The 21,438-nt window shown below is 39.5% G+C and overlaps 1 protein-coding gene across 2 annotated transcripts; it reads right to left on the reverse strand.

Moving 5' to 3' along the window:
* Positions 1-611: 611 nt before the first annotated feature.
* On the reverse strand, positions 612-20,728 carry ext2 (exostosin glycosyltransferase 2). 2 transcript variants are annotated; one of them, XM_085402642.1, is made up of 15 exons: positions 20,569-20,728; positions 19,765-20,106; positions 19,457-19,680; positions 18,744-18,833; positions 16,388-16,504; positions 16,101-16,296; positions 15,814-15,953; positions 14,514-14,607; positions 9,782-9,913; positions 5,694-5,883; positions 3,635-3,801; positions 2,845-2,988; positions 2,223-2,351; positions 1,537-1,619; positions 612-1,185 (listed from the first exon to the last, which is right to left on the reverse strand). In XM_085402642.1, the coding sequence occupies exons 2-15, from the start codon at positions 20,077-20,079 to the stop codon at positions 1,047-1,049; spliced, it is 2,160 nt and encodes a 719-aa protein (XP_085258768.1). In that variant the 5' UTR covers positions 20,080-20,106; positions 20,569-20,728; the 3' UTR covers positions 612-1,046. The 2 variants fall into 2 exon arrangements, with proteins under 2 accessions (XP_085258768.1, XP_085258775.1); XM_085402649.1 differs by having other exon boundaries at positions 20,565-20,715.
* Positions 20,729-21,438: the final 710 nt, after the last annotated feature.

The raw sequence follows: 21,438 nt of genomic DNA on the forward strand, positions 1-21,438 counted from the left end.
CAAAGTCACATATATACAGTTAAATGCATAAACCCCAGTCGAAAAAATATGAAAACAACGGGAAAGGGAAATTTAAAACAAACAAACAAAACCATCTTAAAAGACCGCACTGCTCTCAGATTTGCTGCCTTAATGATGCAACTGGAGAAATTAGTGACAAAAAAGGTCAAAAAGTGAAACATACACAATAGGTTAGATTAAAAAAAACAAAACAGGAAAAACAAACAAACCGTTTATGTCTGTTTTGAAAAATGTGGATTTGTCAACCAGTCTTCTATTCTAATGTAGTGTTCATAGACAATTCATGAACTGACTTAGTAGATGCTTTAATAAGCATCACAGTTTTCTTACATTTCTACGCATAAATACAAAGAAAGGCTCGCTCAGGCGGTATAAAATTACAGTTGCAGTGAAATGCTCCAGTAGCTCGACATGCCTTTTTCCAAATCGCCTACTCACTCTAAATCTTAGATTTACGGTGCCAGCTTTTTCCCAAGGTCCGCTCTGACTGCATAAAGCACTGTACATCATGAATAAAGTGTACACGGATGTGTCCTTGAATCGTTTTGATATTTATCGTGTTAACTTTAACATTTATTACTCTTTCTGTGTTGTACAGTTTTAAGAATAATGTCCGATGTCAGCTTTTTGGAAAGAAGGAAAAACATAGAAGAGAAAGTTTGTGTTGGAGAATCATAAATTATACAGCACTGCTGCAAAATACAAATATATACACTGTATACACTGAATCGAGAGTAGCTGGAGCCCAAAGCAACCAGCTCCAAAACGGTAACAGTGAGGGACCAAAAACCTGGAGTCAGTCGGCCTTGTCCGTCAAACGTCAGACTACTTCACAGCCACCTCAGATTTTGGTTTAACTCTGATTTAAAATATAAACCTGATGTCATTAAATTCAAGGTAAAAACAAAAATCACTTGAACTGAGAGGGGACATGAGCACATCCCGCTTCAGTCAGAAAACAGTGTTGGTTATGCGTGTTTGAGTGCTGAGGCTGTGATGGGGTCCAAACATCCTCTGCTGGCTGGTCAGAGGCTGCCGATGTTGGGGAAGCTCTTCAGCTTCTCTGGGAAGTCATCTTTATAGAGCACCGGGTCTGCGCGATGTTCCACCACTTTCAGAGGCATCGTCCCGAAAACTGAGGCAAACTTGTTGATGCACTCAGATCTACAGAGCGGGAGACATTTTATCAACAAGCATGATAAAACCATTCATATAGCATCTGACCCTTAATAGACTCAATACTGAGATTGGGTACATTAAGGTCACTTACATTATTTTGACATTTTATGCAATTGCTACATGAAGGTTTTTATAATGTTTGTTTTTGGACATTGGCTACTTTTTCACTTATTTTTAGTCTTTGTACAAAATTATTTTCTTGGTTTTTTTTAGACTGTTAGAAAACAAACAGTGCAATAAACACACTCTACTACTGATGTTCTGAAATTGCACCAAACTAAAATGATCTGAGGGAATTTCAGCTGCTCTTTTGTTGATCATTTGGAAAACAAATACCTCTCCACCATGTGTGTCTGATCCAGCGACAGTCCATCTATGGCAGTACATTCAGGGCACTTGAACTTCTTCCTTGGAGTCACCTAAACAGAAGCACAGTTACAGTCACACCAGTGATATTTGCTCACTTCAGGGTTTGTTAAGGCTCAGCATCCTAAACAGGAGCAGTTTGGTCAAATGAAGCAAGTCTTTGACATCCAAAGAGAACTTTTGTTGCAGACAGTGTGAAGAATTACTTTTTAATTCTTATCGGCAGGACATTTCCTTCCCTTGACTTTTGTCATGAACATGTGAACATTTGAATGTACGTGTGTAGAAGGAAGGGGAAGACAGATATTCTTGGTCAAAGAGGGTAAGTTAAGGAACCTGTTGGAGATGTTATGGGAGGTAGGACCAGAGGTGCAGGTGTAAGAAAGTGTGCAGAGTGTGCATAAGCCCTAGTGAGCTTAGAAAAACACACTGGGAGGGGGAGTGTCAGTGAGTGACTCCCAGATAAGGGAGGTTAAGGTCGGGCTTTAGCTCAGGGCCCCTGCACCTGGACAGAGTTGGGGTGATGGGGAGGGGGAGAGGCTGTGATGTTGAAGGGTGAGAGCTGATCAGACCCAGAGATGCTGGTCTGCTGTGTCAGGCTACAGACTCCCCACGCAAACTTTTAACACCCAGACCAGACAGAGCCATGAACATACCTTTATGGGGGCTTTGCCAGTGATGTTGGCCACCAGGAAATTCATGGCAATATCTTCACAGTTCATGTGAGCATCCACCCAGTTCTTGATGTCTCCCGGCATCTTGTATGTGTACAAATAGTTGAAGTACTGAAAAGAAAGAAAAGAGCGGACAGTTTAACATAGTGAACCAGCATCATGTAAGGAGAACTATTGTTTTTCTAATTTCCTTTAAACTCAATGCACATAGCTTTTTGCATTACTGTGAAGCAAAAGTACCATCAGTACCTTCAATACTTCGTTTACATCAATGCACTACTGATGCTGTGGTCTAATCTAAGATGAGCTTCACACATTTTCACTGACAAATTGCTAGTGTAGAAAATAGTTGCAGCAATACAAAAACATAGCAATGCTGGGACCACGAGGGCACAAATTCCAAAATTGACTTGCGACCCAAAGTCTATGCTTTATCATCTTCCCACAGAAATTACCCCAACTTTTGCTGAACTGTTACATACTTCTTGTGAAGTCTTAAACATGCTGAAACATGGGCTCATTTTTCCAACGAAAACAAACGCGACATGTATAAAAACGGCAAATTAAAGCTCAACTTGTTTTCAAGCAACCTGTCTCAGATCACCTTGTGGTAGAAGGCAGCTCCAGTTAGAACCATGGAGACCTCATTGGTCCACTCCGACTCATACTTCCACTTTCCCATTTCATGGTCCCAGAGGTGCAGCCGCCCGGGGTAGCCCACCAGCCTGTCTGGAAACTCCCTCCAAACCTGGAAAGAGCAGAAGAGAAGACAGATCGTCTAACACTCAGCTAACGCGAACAGAGATAAGAATTAAGGACTTGCATTAAAAAATGAAATATTCAGAACAAATTTCAAATTGAAGTTTTAATCTTACATCCGTGTCTGATGCTTTTCCAAAAACAATTACTCAAAGTCAAAAACTTGGAAAACAAAGAGAACGCTTTCAGAAAGAAACTGATTCATGACAAGCTGAATATTTCAACAGGCTGCTGGCTCAACACCAGCAGTCAATCTGACCTCCCTCTATAAGCAGAGTCACCAACAGTGAAACTCCTCCTCTATACGGCCTGTAATTCAGCGTAATTACCCTTTAACTGAGCATAATTTTATTAAATGGTTTTTAAATGGATTCAGGTGAGTGTGCATGGCTAAAAAGAGCTGGACAGGTATGTGAGTATGGAAAGCATCAGCTCCAGACCTGTTATTGTTCTTCACACATCAAACACATTAAACAGGCCGTCAAATCCCCAACCACTAGAGAATAAACACTGTAATCTCACTCAATGACTTTAAACTCTGGGATCAACTTGAAGTGGTTCCCTGCAATACCTGCCATCAGGGAGATGACTGGAAAGTATGGCCAAGGTTAAATTCTTCTTTTGTTTTTCCTCACCTCGTAGCCAAACTGCAGTTCATCAGATGTTAGCATGATGATGTCATCATCGATCGCTAGCACAGCTTCGGTCTCGATCTCGTCATAGGGGAAGAAACGGTTGCTCAGTTTGTTCTCTTTGGTTCGCACGACTTTGAGTGGGACGCTGATCTTCGGCCAAAGAGTTTCTATCAATGGTGAAAAAACAAAACATTTTTATTTTATTTTTTTTAAACAGAAAGAAAAATTCCAAAATTGTACTTTTAAAGACAAACATTGCTGAGTTCACGTTATGTGATAATGAGTTGGCTATATTTGGTGTCACTGAATAATCAAATTAAATGACTGCAAATAAAAATGAGATGTATGTGGAAGACATTTAGGGGTTGAAAATGATTAGAAAAAAATCAGTGTGTGAAGATATCATTTACCCCTGAAAGAGGTTTTGAAATCTTTGCTGGCAGTGGAAAAATAGCGCTGTGGGAGCTTAACTTCCCTCACTGACTCATATCGCTATACTAACCTCAAGCACATGCAAATCTAACCACACTACGATTCTTCAGGAGGCAGACCAACAGGGGAGCATTTCAAAGATCTTGGGCAGTGTCCATGGCACGGACTATGGCACAGACAGATCACACAGAATGTGTTCCCCCATTAATGGAGTAACTGAGGCCTGGAAGCCCATGAGAGGAGCTCCAGGTCCTCCTAACCAAGTCTGAGGTCTCCTGTCAAAAGCTATTGTCAAAAATAAGCTGAGTTTAATGCCCTGAGTTTCTTTTTTCACACTCTCTTTGGATCTGTCATCAGTTTTTTTTCTGTTTTTTTCCTCCAGGCTTATAAACAAGACAATAAAAGTCAAAAGATTATTTGCTATAAAACAAATTACTGCTAAAAATAGATGTAATGCTGGATTGTGTATAAAAAAAACCCCAAAATTTAAAAAAAAAAAAAAAGGGTGGAGCAAAAACAGTAAGCCATTAACACATCAAATCTAGGCTAGGTGTGAATGGGGAAGAAATTTGCCTTCATAGTGGGTTGTGCCCCATAAGTCTGACCCATCAATGGCCCCTTGTTAAGTCTAATAGGACACAAAGGCTCCATCAAACCAGGCGCCGCTGATGCCTCTAATGAAAAGGCAACTAACAGCACTTCAAAGCCATTCACTACTTGAGTACATTAGCCAACTCTTACAGCAGAAAGACAGACTTAATTCTCGGAATAAAACACCTTCATCTGAATTAAGGTGTCGGTGGGATAAGGACCTAACCATTTTATACTTAACTGCCTAATAAGGGTAAATAATTATAGGGCACCGTGCCATAAATAACCACTAATAAGACCTCACTATCAAAAATCTGTAAAGAACTAATGATGATAAATAGCCTGAGAGAAAAGCAGAAAAAGTTAAACAGAGTTAGTTGGTACCAACCAAATCCTAATAACAGGTTCTTTTTTTATTAGCACCAACACATTTATTTACTCTACGTGTGACTGTGACTGGAGCGCTGAGCAATCAGTAAATTAGTAGCTAGGTGATCTGCATATCATTAATACACTTCTCTTTTTAGGGGCAGTGTTTTGCCAGTCCGCTCTACTTTTTTTATTTATTTATTTAAAAACCCTCTGTGCAACCAGAGAGCATGAAACCGTTTGTGGGGAGATGAGTTTTGGCTGCTCTCTCCATTATCATTTATCTGTTGTACAGAAGACATTTATTGCTCAGGCACACAGGCCAAGAGACCAATCAATAATATCCTGTGATTGCAGACTGGTCCTGACCAGTTGGTGAGTGACTGCTGGCTGTCGCTGGGTGAAACTGGTTGAAAAGCAGGAAGCAAGAATATGGTATCACAATAGAAGTGCAGTTGAGGGCTGTTGTGGTTGTGACTGGTAATTTAGGGCAGAAGTAAATATCAGAAACCCCTCTCAATTGAACACAAAATTTAACAAGAATACCAATCACAGTCTCTTCTACAAGATTGCTTCCATTACCTAGCTAGTTTGGTTTGACCCAGTAAACTTCAAAGTGGGTATAGGCTTCTGAAAAGTTTCATGACCTTGAATGTTTTCCACTCACCCTCAGGAGGACTCTTGTTCTGGTTATTCCACACCACCAGCAGTTTAGCTAAGCTAGGCACCTTGGAGATTTCCGTGATGACCCGGAAAAGACTCTCAACACGATCGTAGGTTAGCACCACTGCTGTGAATCCAGGAGCCCTCGGTGGGATGAGTGGTAAGAACAGGGGGCTGTTTACACTGGACCACTTCTGTACAAGAAAGGCGACAAAGAAAGACATAAGCTTTTAATGCCTGGAGCATCTTTTTCAATTCTTTATCATTCACTCTTTTTGTCCTTTCCAAGCAAAGCCACTGTAGCGCTAGTCTCATGAATTCTGTGTCAAACCAGTCTGTCATGGTTTCCATGATTGAATGCCCAATAACAGGGCTTTAGTGGTGAGTGAGGTCACTTTTTATAATGGAGCAAGAATCGTCCAACAGTGTGTCAAAGGGCCTAGCAGAGGCTGAGTATTTAAAGCCAAAAGCTTCAAGTGACAGTGCCAAGTAAACCCTACAGAAGCAGTAGCACAGAAGGACAAGAAAGGAGTTGGAAATTGAGACAGGTGTCCAACCTCTCGTGCCTACTAATCTTGTGATGCTATTGTGACAAGTGAGACTAAGGTAGGAAAATGTAGGAGAAAGTGGGCTGGACAGGGAGGACGGGATGGGATGGAACAGTCATAAAAATGAAAAGAATTTCCCAGTTGCGAGTAGCGGCCATCTAAAGTCAGTGTGGAACGTAATCCTGGATGTAAATCCGTTAGTTAGATTAAAAAAAACAAACTCACCTCCAAAAGAAATTGTGATGGTGTGCACAAAGTAAATAAGAACAGAATGCAGTCCTCAGTAAACTGCTTAAAACTATTTCTAAAAGTACAAATACAATACATGGAGTGGGATTATCATTTAAATCTATGCTCCTTTTGAACTTACTGAAACCAGTCTCAAAAAACAAGTTGTTTCTAAAGGGTGTTTTTATAGGGGAAATAAAACCAAACCATATCTTCCACTTAACAAGCGTGCACTACTGCCAAATATAAGAATATAAGACCTTCAGGGCACCCTTGATAAACTTCATCAAAAGCTCCAAAAAAAGTTCCACTGTGTTTGAGCACAGCAAAGAGAGCGCATCTAACACAGTAAATCTGTGGTCTGTTTGAAGTACATATAAACCCTGTTTCTTCTCTGGTCCCAGGTGGCCACAGTGTGATTATGTGGCTGCTTCCACAGCATCAACACAAGTCTGTCAACAGAGACACGGCCACTGCCTTTTACACAACATCACTCACTCCATCACAATTAGAAAAAGAAAAAAAAAAAAAAGCACTTTACTGGCAAGTGGAAACTTCACTGTGGTCGTTGTCACATTGTCAAATAAAAAGAGGGGGAAACAATTAAACTAACACATATAGGCAGCACAGTTGCATGAAAACAGACTAAAAGACACTGAGAGCAGTTTAGTCATTTGTCAAACAGAAAAGATTCGATAAAAGAAAGCCACAGCTCGAATATCAACCATCAAATAGTGGTAGGAGTCATTTTGCTTTTATACTAAACATTTAAACTAAGAAGAAGAATTTTATTTGGTTGTTTGAACTGCTTAGGTGGTTATTCTCTAATCTTAGACATCAGGACATCTGAGAACTGCTACACAACTTCTGTTAGCATGTCATTACTTGAGTTACTTGTAGCATTTTTTTCTCATCCAAGGAATTTAATCATTTTCTGATGGGCCCAAAACTGTATTTTTAAATATTTAACTTCTCTTTATACACATGTGATGGACTTGTTGATTATTTACACACTGGTTCAACCATTTAAAAAGTCCTAGGAATCCTTCTGAGGCACTACTTCGTGCATTCATGTCAGTTTTTAACTAAAGCATTGTTAGTATTAGATCTTAGTGTCCTCATTGTCATCGAGCTGTGTTGCCATGTACTGCATTACACTGTGGGTTAGGGCTGGGTCATATCATACCATTCACGGTAATACCGGTATAATGTTGGGCAACAATAAGAAAAGGAAATATCGCGATAGAATTTGGGTAAAACGTGCATGCGCAGTGCCTTTGTTTACATACGCACATGGCCGTGATGGAGAATGAGAAGGGTGAAAGCGGATCGTTGAATGAAACTGATGAATCAGAACTGGTTTGTAAAAATGCTGCAACTTCAGTGGTGTGGAACTGGTTTAGCTTTCATCCATCAGATACACAACAAAGCAGTATTTTTGGTAGAGCATGTAAAGTATTTTGTCTAGTGTCAATTATATCACCAGTTATATTGTTATTGCAAATTTTCAAATGTATATCATGATAAATATTTTTGGTCATATCGCCCTGCTCTACTGTGGGATATTTAAGATGGTGTATTGACCGGTGACCAGATACTTAAACTTTCTCCCAAGAATAGCATGCACTTCATGTACTACTCAGTTAACTTATAAAAAACAAAACCTTACTTTAGCATATAAAATACTATTCAATGACATTTCACACACAGCCTTCAGTATGTCGTTCAAAGTCAGCACTTTGACCTCATAGCAGTTCTTTTCTTTCATATTTAACTTTTTTTTAAAGAAGTAATGCCCAAATACTCAAAGATTGTACTCTAACTTTAAGAAAAAACAAGAAAAAGACTTTCCTATGCCCAGGTCCCAATCACCACAAAAACCTAAACTGTGGCAAATTATAAAGTCTGAGATGCCTCAGTTCTTGTAATGTAAAAACCTTACAAGTATGCCCCCTTCCTACAAATCCCAAACAAAAAGCAGCTTGTCCCTTATTCTGAAACCCCCTCTCCAAAGGCACCAGCAGTCCTGGGCAATGTGCTTTCAATTACCACCAAAAGACTAGGGGAGGAGAGGGGGAAAATGTCTGCCTGATGTATTTAGTGCTGTGTGCAAGTTCTCCTCACCATCCATTCACAGAATTCATACAGACAACACTTTATCTCCCATTTCAGGCAGGTTAATCTAAAGACCTGTCCTGTGACACCGTCAACACCCTCTGGGTTGGGACAAACTTTGAGACCAGAGTAATTCTGATGGGATGGACTGGTGGCTTAGATGTTAATACGAAACATTTTGACACAAGAGGCAAATGTCAAGTGAAGCTGTTTTGTGAAGCGAGCTGGTTTAGAGTGAAGTCGTGGTTGAGAGTGAACAGCTGGATAACCAGTTCATCCTGAAATACTATACGGACTTAAGCAGAACTGGAAAGGGAGTCCCCCCCACCAAAAAACCCCCTCAAAGTGTTGACTGTTTACATCCACGCATCCTGATTGCAAGTGCCACCTCTAATCTTGGCATTTTAGTGGATCTACTTAAAATGTGGTACTTGTAGACATCTGACAGATCCAAGGCCATTATTATGCATCTACACACAAGCTGACATGCACACGCCTCTACACCACAGGCGGAGGATGGAGGAGACTCTAGATCAGACCGAGCTGATTAACAACTCCTGAGAGATGGTCGCCCCAGCCAAGATGTCGGCAGCCACAAACTCTTATAACCACAGGGATGCTAAGCACACACATGCACACACACAGAGACCATTCTTTCACATCCAGCGTTCTCGCTACAAACACAATGACTCAGGCGTACGGGAACTTAGTTTTCACCACAATGGAGGCATCCTCTGAGCGCAGAACTGCTGACACAAACTGGCTCCCTCAAAGCTATCTGGGTGTATACCAAACTGTGAAGCGCTGCATCTGTGGTATTTCAGAAAGAGGGAAGGCATCTACTGTCACTCTACTAAAGAGGCTTTGATTTATAAGGCACAGGAGAGTGGGAAAGCTTATGTGGTACTGTGAGCGTGTGTACAGCCAAAGCTCTATTTTGGACGAGTGTCACTCAGATGTCTTCAACAACAACAAAAAAAAAAAACTTCTAGGAATACAACTGAGCAGCTCAGCACATAATAGCCAAGGACTTTATAGGTTATACAGATGTTTGCTGCAAAAGAAATGAAAAAAAAAAAAAAAAAAAGCAACAGCACAAAACTAAAAGATAATAATAGAACATTAAATATCCTGTTTGGTGACTAAAAGTTACAAACATTTGCAATATGCATGTCAATGTCAAGTGTAGACAGTTACATACCACCACAGGTGGATTGTTCCACTGCTCATAAGTACGCGCAGCATATGGGTAGATGCGATCGTTGATGATCTGGAGAGTTGTCAAGCCAATAGCCTTCATGGAGCTGAAGTAGGCCTCCCAGAACCAGCGTGCCTGTAGACAAATGACACAAAACTACTTAAAACTGGAAACAGGCAAGCCAGAGTAAAAACACGACATGCCTAGGGTCAGTGCATTCACATTCAGTGTTACGTATATTCTTTCGTCTCATGTAGCTCAGGAGGTAGAGCAGGTCATCTACTAAACAGAAGGTCAATGGCTTGATCCCTGGATGATCCAGTCTACATTCCAAAGTATCCTTGGACAAGATACTAAACCCAAGATGTTCGCCGATGCTTTCATTGGAAAATTAATGTTTGATAGAACGCACTCAGATGTAATAAAGACGTGCTTTTATGAGGAGGTGAATGAGAAAGCATTCTGAATGCTCAACTAGAACAGAAAAGCACTATCCAAGAACCAGTGCATTTAACTTTAGCAACATATCTTACGTAAATATTATTTAAAAAAAATGCTGCAAATAGATATAAGATAAATCAGTGCATATAAAAAAATATATATATTTTCACAGCAGAACTGTAAATCTAGAACTACTAACTTTAAGATAAATATGTTATTTCACTGGCCACATGAAATGATATTATGTCCTCCAAAAAATTTTTTTTATTCTCATATTAACCTACAGAGTGGAGCAGTTATAAAAAAATAACACCAGAGTGTTGTCATAACTATAAAATCCAGATATTCCCTGGCCCACATCTTTGAAGACAATTTTGCAGCCCTCTCCAACGTCTTTGTCCTTCAACGACTCTTCTTTTGAAGCCCAATGAAATCTCTTTTGACTGCGTCTGTTTTCCTTCAACACATCTCTGCTTTGACTTTATGATAAGTGAACTCTTAACCCATATCTTAATGCTACAGCAACGGACTCTGGAATCTCCAAGTGCTCTCATTCACCATTGACTTCACATAGTTTTTGTCAATATTGGAAGCATGGAAGTCATCTATGTGTTAAATTTCTATAATCATGAAAATTGCTTCAAGATCTGACTGTTATGAAACTTCAAGGGACAGTGCCATGTTACACTTATATGACTCCACCCAATCTGAATTACTGATAGTTTTGGGGTGAAGGATGTAAATATCTTAGAGTCTGCCCTCCTAATGGATGCGTCCATGAGCATTACTGCATTTTGTGGATGCTCTATGTTAAACAAAGAGCTTGTTAACACATAACCATGAGACATTTCCCTAAATCGCCAATGTCGATGTCATGAGATGAAAGATTGGAGATGTAGAACAACAAAAAGAGACTATATTTTTACAGAGGAGCTGAGGAGAATCCAAAAAGACTTTCTAATCTCAAGGGGGAATCCCAACGGTCCATAAATCAGCCAGTGATGAAAGTTTCTTTTCCGACCGGGAGGAGGCAAAAAGCAAACTGTGCTGGCCTGAGGGCCCATTCCCCTCCCCTCCACCCTCTCCCAGCGCCTGGAGGAATTTTTATGAGCAGGGAAGAACAGACATCATTGCAAGAGAGAAGAGAAACCCTTTCTACGTCTTCCAACTGGAGCAGTAACCGTGCAGCAAGTCTATAGTCTATACTTGGTCCCTGTTGGTTCTACTGCTTAAAACAAAAAGTACAGCAGTACAAATACGTCCAACCAAATAATCCATAAGCTGAACAAAAATTACTTCTCCAATCATTTTTTAAAAAATACTGGTGTAATGTAAATTTTAACTATGAGGCCGCTGCAAATGGTGAAAAATAATTCATGTATGATGTAACAGTAATCTGATGTAATGGCTGGTTTAAAATACTCCCCAGCAGCTCCTGCTTTTTTGTTGTTTATAATCATTAAAATGTCAAAGCAGTGCACAATAACAGTTAAGCTGACGGTATTCTGCATGGCTTTGTTTAAATCAGCTGTAGCTCTCAAGTGCCTGACACATGAATTAACCTGTAAACCAGAATTGGCAGTCACTGAGTTGTGTACAGACATAGGCAGTCATTAGTGTTTTTGATATAATCAAAAACAGCAGTGAAACCTGAAGTCTGTTCAAATCACGCTTACCGGGAAAACCTTTCCATTCCAGTTTTATCAGCAGGTTTGTGTGGCTCCAAAACATTTTGTAGTGTAACAAAGAAGCACACAATGCGGTGATTCCCATTTTCCTTTGTTTAACCTGTGTTTTCATGTTTTATTTAACCTTAAACTGCGAAGTTTATATAACTCCTGGGTTTGTGTTTAGGAAAGAAAACAGGAATCTGTTGGAGCACCTCAGCTGAGATTAAATTTGCAACTCAATTGGTAAAATTAACAACCTGCTACTAAATTTAATGGGCAACAAATAAATGACCAAAAAAAGCCAGTGAAGCCACTGTCATTGTTCTGACTGCTCAGTTCTGAATGAAGGCTTGCATGTAAGAAGAAGACTACAGGAATACCTATACAGTGAGACTATTGCAAGTTGGGACAATAGGCAGGGTCAGCAAACTAGAAACAGTCTAAGGAAAAGATGAGGAGTAAGTTTAACTTAAACTCACTGGCAGTAACTCCCTCCATCTCTCTTATGTATTCTAATTTAATGACAGAATTGATTTATTTGATCTATGTGTCCTATTTTGAGGGTATGACCCAAAGAAAACAACGGGAGTAAATATACAAACACTGGCTCTGGAGTGGCCTCAATTGAGCACTGTTAACATCTCACAGCTGTTTAGTATGTGGCCTTTTTAAATGTGACCTAATTTGATGCAATTACATCATCTCAAATTTGAAAATGAGTTCTGCAGCTTCAACCAAGTCCGCTGGCTACTAATAGAGGCTCAACAGTATTAACAGTATAAACAAAAGTAGCTTATCTTAGTCCGATTTGTTTTCTCATCAAATCTCCCTCTTTCCCGATTTCCTTTCTTGTTTGGAAACCCCACCCCACGCAATATGACAATTACTACAAATCACGCCACCTAAGATTTACACACTCTGAAATCAAGGGTTGCTGAGCCCTCTGCTGGCAGATCTAACAAAATACATTATCTCAAAAGTTTAAATGGACCCACTGAGTTTTCCCTTTACAACAATGAAAGTTTATATTAAACAGCACCTAAGTTCCACATATCGAGGTCAGTGTATGTTTAATTAACCTATGAACCTTTCTAACTTCAAACTGGTTGCTTGTTGTCAGACCAAGTTTTAGTTAACTTTTAGCTTTGTATGATGTCAACAAGCGAGGACATCCTTCATATCTCTGGCTGTCACTTCAGAAATCTCACTCATCTGCTTTTCTTCCTGTTTGGGAGGAGGGACCAATCAGAAGGAAGTAGGATTAAAATCAGGGTGATCCTAAAGGGAGAGGAACTAATATGTCTGGATAGCAGATTAACTGAAGGGCTGCAACAAAGCCCAGTTTAGGGTACATGAACTTATTTTGAACTGCAGTAGAGCTCACAATAAAAGTATGGAGCTGGAAATCAGCGCAACAGGTCCCTTTCAAGCTCTGTTATACATGTGCTTTAAAAAAAAAAATCAGCATGAACTTTACTCTATGGTTTATGTAGAACAATGTCCAGTACTCTTATTTGGGAATAATCTGGATAATCGTACATTAAGCAAAAGTGCCCCAGTGACCTATAATAAAAGTTCACATCCTTGTTAATTTTGGCACTTAGCCACTGTGGCTGTGAATGCTAATACATCTCAAAACTATGATGTTCCCATTCTGATAAATAAGGTTTGTGTTTTTAGTTGTTGTTTTTTTAACATGGGAATGTACCATGGTGCACTTAACAAATACAAACAGAAGGATATTAGAAACATGCTTTATCTAGCATTTTTCCTGAACATTAAAGTAAAATTCTGTCTTAAAATGACTTCTTTCAGTCTGATAAATGATCTAAATCACGATAAAAAAGAATTTGGTAAGAGAAATGTATCAGAAAAAAAAACCTCAAGTGGTGATCAGTTTGATCCATCTGTACACCATCAGAGAAGGCAAAAGAGTACTTCTGTGACCAGTGAATAAAAAATATCAGATGCTTCCATGGTAGCTGTGAGATGTCCACAGCATAGTACCACACCCCTGAGAAAAACCTAGCAACCTGACAAGCAAACCATGTTTTAGAGTATATCTGGCGTAATCCAACACCAACCCCATCTTTGAGCCCTTGGCCTAAAACGCCTGTTTGGCCAGTATAATTGGTAAATGGACTTGGGTTGATACAAGTGAATGAGGAGCAGCTGAACTGGTGCACCTCTCTCGTGGCTGCTTTCACTTTTGTTTATTGTGGCTCAATGCACATAGCAAATGGAAAGCGAATGAGCCGTCTCTGTCCATTTCATTCAAGCTAGAATCAACATAAAGTCCTCAGAGAGCCTTTTAAAAATCTAGCCTAAGCAAAGAAGGAAACTCACAAAAAGGAAGACTGCCAGCCAAATTTCTGTCTTTTGCACATGACATAAAATTTGTTTTGGTTTTCAAGGGCTTGATTGGTTGGCCGGCTGGTTAAGGACCAGGTTCATCTCAGACATGACATGCAAGTGCTGTAAAACCCAGCGACTAGCATGTCAATCCGACATGGTGGATATCTGATTGACATCTAAATGTATGGTGCAAACCAAATATAAACTGCAACCAAATGTTCTTTAGTTTTGCAGAAGTTTGCTGAGAGATGTTAAACACTGTCTTGTACCTGTCTCTGCATTTCTTCAACCTGTCGGTGAGGGATACTCTTCAGGATTGTGTACATCTCTGACAGCTTCTCCTCAGGAATAACAACAGATGCCCTGTGCAGAAACAAAAGCATTAAATATGACAGGCTTTCAAACGATTTATTTTTCCACTGTATTAAGATGTAGGCAGTAGGGGTGGGTTTTTATAATCGATTCATCGATTAAAATCGATTCTGGCTTGGATAACGTAAAATCGATTCATTAAAATCCTGAATCGATTTTTTTAATATAAATTTATTTTGCCCGAAATGCCAGAATCTCTGGTGACATCTCACAAAATTTCAAGAACCACCAAACAGTTAAGACAGTAAATGAGAGCAGGTACATGGATTCTGCACATAGACTTAAACACACAGCGCGACCCGCGGATCAGAATCAGTGAGATGTCGCCTTTCTCACGGTCGTGGCTGAAAGCCGACAGCTCGCTGACTCTGATCTGTCGGCGGGTCGGCGCTTTGTGTTCACGCCCTTTATGAGCCGATTCTAAAGCTGTTAGTTTGATCTCTCTCCAAACAATATTGACCGAACCAGCAGCAGAAGAAGATCCAAACGCTTCACATAAACATCGTCATGAATTCACTCTGACTTTTACTGTTTTGCTTCCACCGCGATGCACAGCTCTCTCTCTCTCTCCCTCTCTCTCTCTCTCTGTACTTCAAGAACAGTTTCCCTTTCTTCATTATTCGCTTGCTTGTTACACAAGTCTACTGTTGTTTACAGCGCTGTCAGCCGCTGTTTTTTTCCCTTTTACATTCTTCTGAAAAGAAAACCTCATTTCTGCTGTTCAATACTGAATAAATTTAAACTTTTTAAAATTATTCAAAATGCAAAACGCTTAACCGTGTCTCTAATAAAACCGCTGTAACTTCAGAGGTAATGTTCATATGTTGATTAATGGTTTTCTTTCGTTTTTGATGTACTGCAGAATATTTTTATAAAATCCCAGGCCAGGAAAATCACCTTCATGTTTTTCTGTGTTTTATCTTCAGCTACTTTGACACAAAAGCATCTGCTGTGATGCTCACACCTGTGATAAAGTCTTGCGAGTGTCAGCTTCCTTTTTATTGATACAAAAATATGTAAATGTACTGATCTGAATTATAATATTTCTGACTGTCAAAATTTCCCAGATTTAAATCGAATCGAATCGAATTAAATCGAATTAAATCGAATCGTGGATCGAATCGATTCGGGACCTTGTGAATCGGAATTGAATCGATTCTAGAAATCAGTGACGATACCCAGCCCTAGTAGGCAGACCTTTTCCAGTCAAGTACTTCAGAGAACGGCAGAATGTAGGAGTCAGCCAGAATGACGGGAACACAGCCAGCCTGTAGCACATCACTGAGGGCAGCCTGACCCAAACGTGCCCCCCTCAAGACCACACAGAATGACGACTCCTGCAGAGAAATGTTGGGAACAAACTATTAATTACAAGGAAAAAACTTTAACTGCATTCTGAACATGAATAAATTAAATAGATTTTAAATGAGTGCACTTAACGAGAAAAATATGACTCTTTGAGTGCAGATTGTTATGTTTCCCACCTGCAGGATCTGTGGGTAGTCGTACACCTGCCCTTTGTAGCATCGTTTTCGTGCAGAGGCAGCACCCTGAGAGAGGTTGCTACACTTGTCCAGAAGAAGAAGGGCTTCTCCATTTTCTTCCTTCAATCGCTCCAGTTCAGCTCTGTACTCTCGGTGAATAGCAGTTTGTGAAGAAAGAATAAAGTAGTGCCGAGGCCTGGGTGGAGTCAGAAGATATGGAAACCAGTTATTAGAGAAGATAAATTAGGAAATGATTTTAATTTAGTCAATGTGTGACATGTGTTTACCCAGGTTGTCTCTCAGGCAGGTCAACATCTGCAGAAAGGGGGCTATAAACTGGAATGCTCACATCATAACCTTGTCTGTAGGTCCATGTAGAAAAACCACCTCCAGCCAGCAATGCTCTGAAACAAACAGATCTGGGTTGTAGCAATGTTTCCAGAAAAGAGGAACCTTAACACGCTCAACACAAATTCACTCATTCAAATTTACATTTTGTTAACAGCAATGCCGATTTGCTTGTGGTTATATTCTTAAACAGTTCCCAATGATATGGATTCTGTACTAAGTTCGTGGTTTCACTTTTCTATAAAGTGAAACCATGCTGACATGCACACCTGGTTCTGATGAGGCTCCATGCCAAATACACTGTGGATGAGCACAGGAAATTCCTTACAGCTAAGATAGTGTTCAGTGTCTCAAACGTGGTAATAAACCCAACCTCTTGCATCCTTAACAATCACTCTCACTCAGTCACCTTAAAGCATAGGTGTCAAACTCTGGCCCGCGGGCCAAATTTGGCCCGCAGCCTACTTACATTTGGCCCGCGAAGCCATACCAAATTACTATCAGAGCTGTAATTTGTATTATACAGCTATATATTAGCTGTATAATACAGCTAATATATATATATTGTTTAGTATTAAGCTTTGCTTGTTTCATATTCAGTTTTTCAGCAAAACGTGTTTGAGTCCATAAGAAAAGATTCATTGTTATATCTGGGGGAATAAATATATTTCAATAAATATTAACGTTAGCCCGCGACTTTGTTCCAGTTTTGAATTTTGGCCCACTGTGTATTTGAGTTTGACACCCCTGCCTTAAAGGGTCTGGAAAACATGTTCTCTCTTACCTGCTTGTAAGTAGATCTTTCATCTGCATCAAAATATCACTCTTAACAATTTGTGAATGACTGCAGTTTTGATAAATACTTGTTTGAACTTTGATAATTTCTGCACAAAAACTGATTAACATTGTTTTCTAGTTGAATGCATTTTTACCTCCAAGCAGGAGGCTGTTGGACAACATAAAAGCTTATTTATCATATTTCTAGACAGCTTTTAAGCTGTACCAGTACAACCTCAGCTGATGAGGATTAATTAATGGAATTAATGAACAAAGACTATGGAAGTCTCAAAGCTTTGATCTAAATATGAGCATCTCGTTTACTATTATCAGTCATCAATATAATCAGTTCCATTGCTAGGGATGGGTATCGAGAACCGGTTCGCACTGTTTCAATTCCTTGGAATTGTTTGCCATTTTTGCAAACGATTCCCTTATCGATTCCAGTCACCCCGAATGACGTCACCACATTGCGGAGCGTCATTTACCTGGCAGGAAACACGGCGCCTAAGCGGCTCAAACGCTCAAAAGTTTGATTATACTTTACGAGAACGGATGACAACAGGGCAACTTGCAATACTTGCAAAGTAGATATTTCATTTAAGGGAGGAAACACTACGAATATGCAAAAGCATTTGCTCACAAAACACACGATGACCTTAAATGAATGTCGTGTTTTTAATTCCGCTCCGGACTCGTGAATCTCAACCCAGCAGCAGCATTAACGTTTGCACGTCCTCTCCCGTTAATGCGGCAGGTAAATAATCAACTAACAGTGCATATTTTGTTTGCGCGATCTGCCTTATTACAAAACCTGCCATTACTGTGCATTTAGGTGACCATGATGAGAGAGAGAGTCTGGCTCAGATGCTGGCAGTTCTTGCTGCAGTCCACCGGTAGCGTCTCCTTTCAGGCCAGGATAGACGAATGTCACCGAGCAGTGACTAAGTTTGTGGTCAAAGGCTTGCACCCATTTGCCACAGCAGATGCCCCCGATGTTTGGTAAGAGAATGTGTTTAATTGTAGGCAGGGACATTACAGGATATTCTTGTGTAATTGCTACTGAATAATTTATGTTATACTTTGTTATTGCTACAGAAGAATATTTATTTTATTATTTTACATTTACAATTTTTTTTCCTGGGGACCCTGTGACACCCCATTGAAGAGCCATAGGCTGTGGATCGCTTAAGATCTCACTGTTAGGTTTGTAAGGCCATGTTACTCCTAAATTTCTGTCTTGTTCAAAGAGAAGATATAAAACAAAGTTCTAAGCTATTCGCTGTTCTCCTTTTTAAAAAAGAATCGATAAGAGAATCGATAAAAAAATCGAATCGTTAAACAGAATCGAAAATGGAATCTGAATCGTGAAAATCGTATCAATACCCATCCCTATCCATTGCATTAGTTAAACATACAATACTACGATGCTGTAAATTCAAATCATGTTATTTTTTTTTTATTTCTCAGTGACTTCAATCACAGCAAAGTAATTATGTTAAGATGTGTTCCATTTACCTGTCTCTGGGCACATCCAAGGCAGTGTTGTAGTCAGGAGGGCCTCCAGGTAACATGTTGAAAAGCAGATGATTCATCCCTTTGTCCCATCTAACAAAACATCATCATCAAGATCAGAGCTGTAACAACTTCTCACTTTGAAGATTATTTGAACAATGGAAAACTGACTGAAGTTTTTCTAATTACCTGAATAAATAACTGCTCATTTTAAAAAGAAAAGCCTTATTTGACTTTAAGCTGTTACCATTTAGTAGTTTTAAGAAGTTCAAAATTTATCAATGTATTATTTGGTATCAAAAAATACTGGTTAAACAGAATATTGCGCATATTTAAGAGACAATATGTGAATCTTTTACAGATTAAAAACTACCAAAACAGTTAAACTCCAATACATGTTTAAAATCAGAGGCATCACAACAGAGACCTATTGTGATGAAATAAGGCTGAAATTAAATCTATTATAGTATTTTACAGCAGTACAAAGTATAACTTTGGGAGGGAAGGGGATTTTTGAGACCTTAATTTTGGGGAAAGTCAGCAATTTAAACATTTTTTTTTAATCAATTTTGATTTGTTATTCCACACGTGGAGTTTTGGTGTCCTGATCACCACTGAAACTGCAGTAATGTAAATTTAGACAATATTTCAAAGTAATTACCAGGAGGCGTTTCAGACTTTTTTTGAGGATCTGAATTAAAATAAAAACCGAGTACCTGGGTAACATTGCCAGAGCCTGGGCTGTCTCTCTTATACGGAGGGAGTTCTGATTTAGTACATCAATAGATGGAATGAAAAGGCAAGCCCTTGTAACATCGTCTGTGTAAAAGTCACTGTCAGAGATGGCACTAAGCAGATCATTGTATTCTCGAGACAGGCCGGTGCTGCTGATGGGGACCCCCAATTCATCTACAAACCTCTGCAGAGGGTAGATATAAACCTGCAAGCACAATTTCAACAGTTGTTCGTGACTTCTAAGAAAATTGAGTGTCTGTGTGTGGGGAGTGTTTCCAGGTAGCATTACCTTGATTCTATTCTTAGGGTTGTAGCCACACCTGTATACATCAAAGCAGGTGTGCATGCGACAGCTCAGGTCACCCCTCTCAGGTATGGGACTGGAGACGGGAAGTCTGATCAGAGGTGCGTCGTGAACACTGCGCTTGTCGAGGGTCCAATCAGCTGTGGACTCAATGGAGTGCGGCCAAAACTGAAACATCCCTGTGGCGATTAGTCCAAGCAGCACCACAGAAAACAGGGTGATGTAGTAGATGCGGTGCTTGGTTTTCATCCGAGGGATGAGAGCAGGGCCCCGCGAGCTGTATTTCCCAGAGGTATACATGTCTGACACCTCTTCGTTAACCAGCCGCTGTAAACACAGGTTTCGGATCAATGGCAACTCCAGGAAGTGTTCAGACAACACGAAGCACACTAGGCATCAGTTTAAAAACCAGTCTTCTGTCGCGTGATTGGCAAAAATCACTAGTTTATATGCCGATTTCAATGCATTTGCTGCCAATGACTCGAAGCTAGATAACGGGAATGTTACCACTATCAGGGTGATGCCACCAAACCACAATGTCCATGATAGCAACCATAACATAAAAAGCGAGTGAGCGAGAAAAGGTCGTTAAACAAACGCCAAATTTGCAGAAATTAGCTAAGAAACTATCTTTCCTAACAGCAGCTAACGTAACCCACTAGTAAGCTACACTAGCTCTGTAAACATTCATGCTAACCGAGTTTACTAACATTAATAGGTGTTTCAGCCATTAGAAACCGACCAGAAAAGGAGTAAATGCCTAACAATAAACGTATATGTTCTACCTACCGAGATGTCGTTAGTCGGAGAGGGGAGTTTGGTCTTAAATCATGGCAACATTTAGAGAACAGACTGCACATATGCATACAGTGCTAACCTAGCTTTGAGCTAGCAGCTAACACCCCTAGGTAATCTTTCCGTGACTTGCGGAAGTTCTTCTTCTTCTTTGCTTCCTCAGAGTACCCAGAAGAGACGTGCTTTGCTTCTCTCTGGCGGAATTGGAAGTATAAGAACACATTTTACTAATATCAAAGGTTGAGACCTCTGATATTATTTAAGAAAATAATAATAATGATGATGGTTTAAAAAAAACAAAGTCAATTCAAAATTTACTACCATGTGCTTTCACTGGCCCCTTATAGTGAGTGCTCAGATTTCATGCTTAACAAACTAACAAAATAAAACTGCACAACAAAATTTAATAGAATTTTTTTAATTGGTTGAAAAACGTTCTTGCTGCTAGTGCGTTAAAATATGTTAAATCTTATCTATAATTTTAGCCAGAAACATATGAAGATTAGTCCCACTTTACCTGACGGAATTAAAGTGGGATAAATAATAATAATAATAAAAAAAGCCAAGTTAATGAATTAAGAAGCTAAAAACAGCAATGGTTTGTTATTTTTGTCATGGCAAATTACACAAATACATATAACTATGTAGAAATATGGAAGATTTGGCATGCTTTAGGTTAATTAATGTAGAAGTGGATAAAAAGCAGATAAAAAAAGGAAGGGTGATTGGTATAGATGAAAAACCCATGGAAGTATGGAGATGTTAGGAAAAAAGTGAGTGGACTTTTTTAACACAGTCTTGAGTGACAGGATCCCTGAGGAATGGAGAAGTGTACTGATAATGATTTTTCTAGAACAAAGGTGA

Source organism: Rhamphochromis longiceps, linkage group LG1, assembly GCF_057381845.1.
Source record: "Rhamphochromis longiceps isolate RC_006_pf linkage group LG1, R_longiceps_female_GT1.1, whole genome shotgun sequence".
Lineage (NCBI taxonomy): Eukaryota > Metazoa > Chordata > Actinopteri > Cichliformes > Cichlidae > Rhamphochromis > Rhamphochromis longiceps.

What these genes read in the sequence shown, in the direction of transcription:
- ext2 (XM_085402642.1), bottom strand. Translation starts at nt 20,079, where the DNA reads ATGTATACCTCTGGGAAATACAGCTCGCGGGGCCCTGCTCTCATCCCT. An exon ending in TTGGATGTGCCCAGAGACAG is followed by an intron (nt 16,505 to 18,743) that starts GTAAATGGAACA and finishes TGTTTGTTTCAG; the next exon opens with AGCATTGCTGGCTGGAGGTG. An exon ending in TTGAAGAAATGCAGAGACAG is followed by an intron (nt 9,914 to 14,513) that starts GTACAAGACAGT and finishes ATTTGTCTACAG; the next exon opens with GCACGCTGGTTCTGGGAGGC.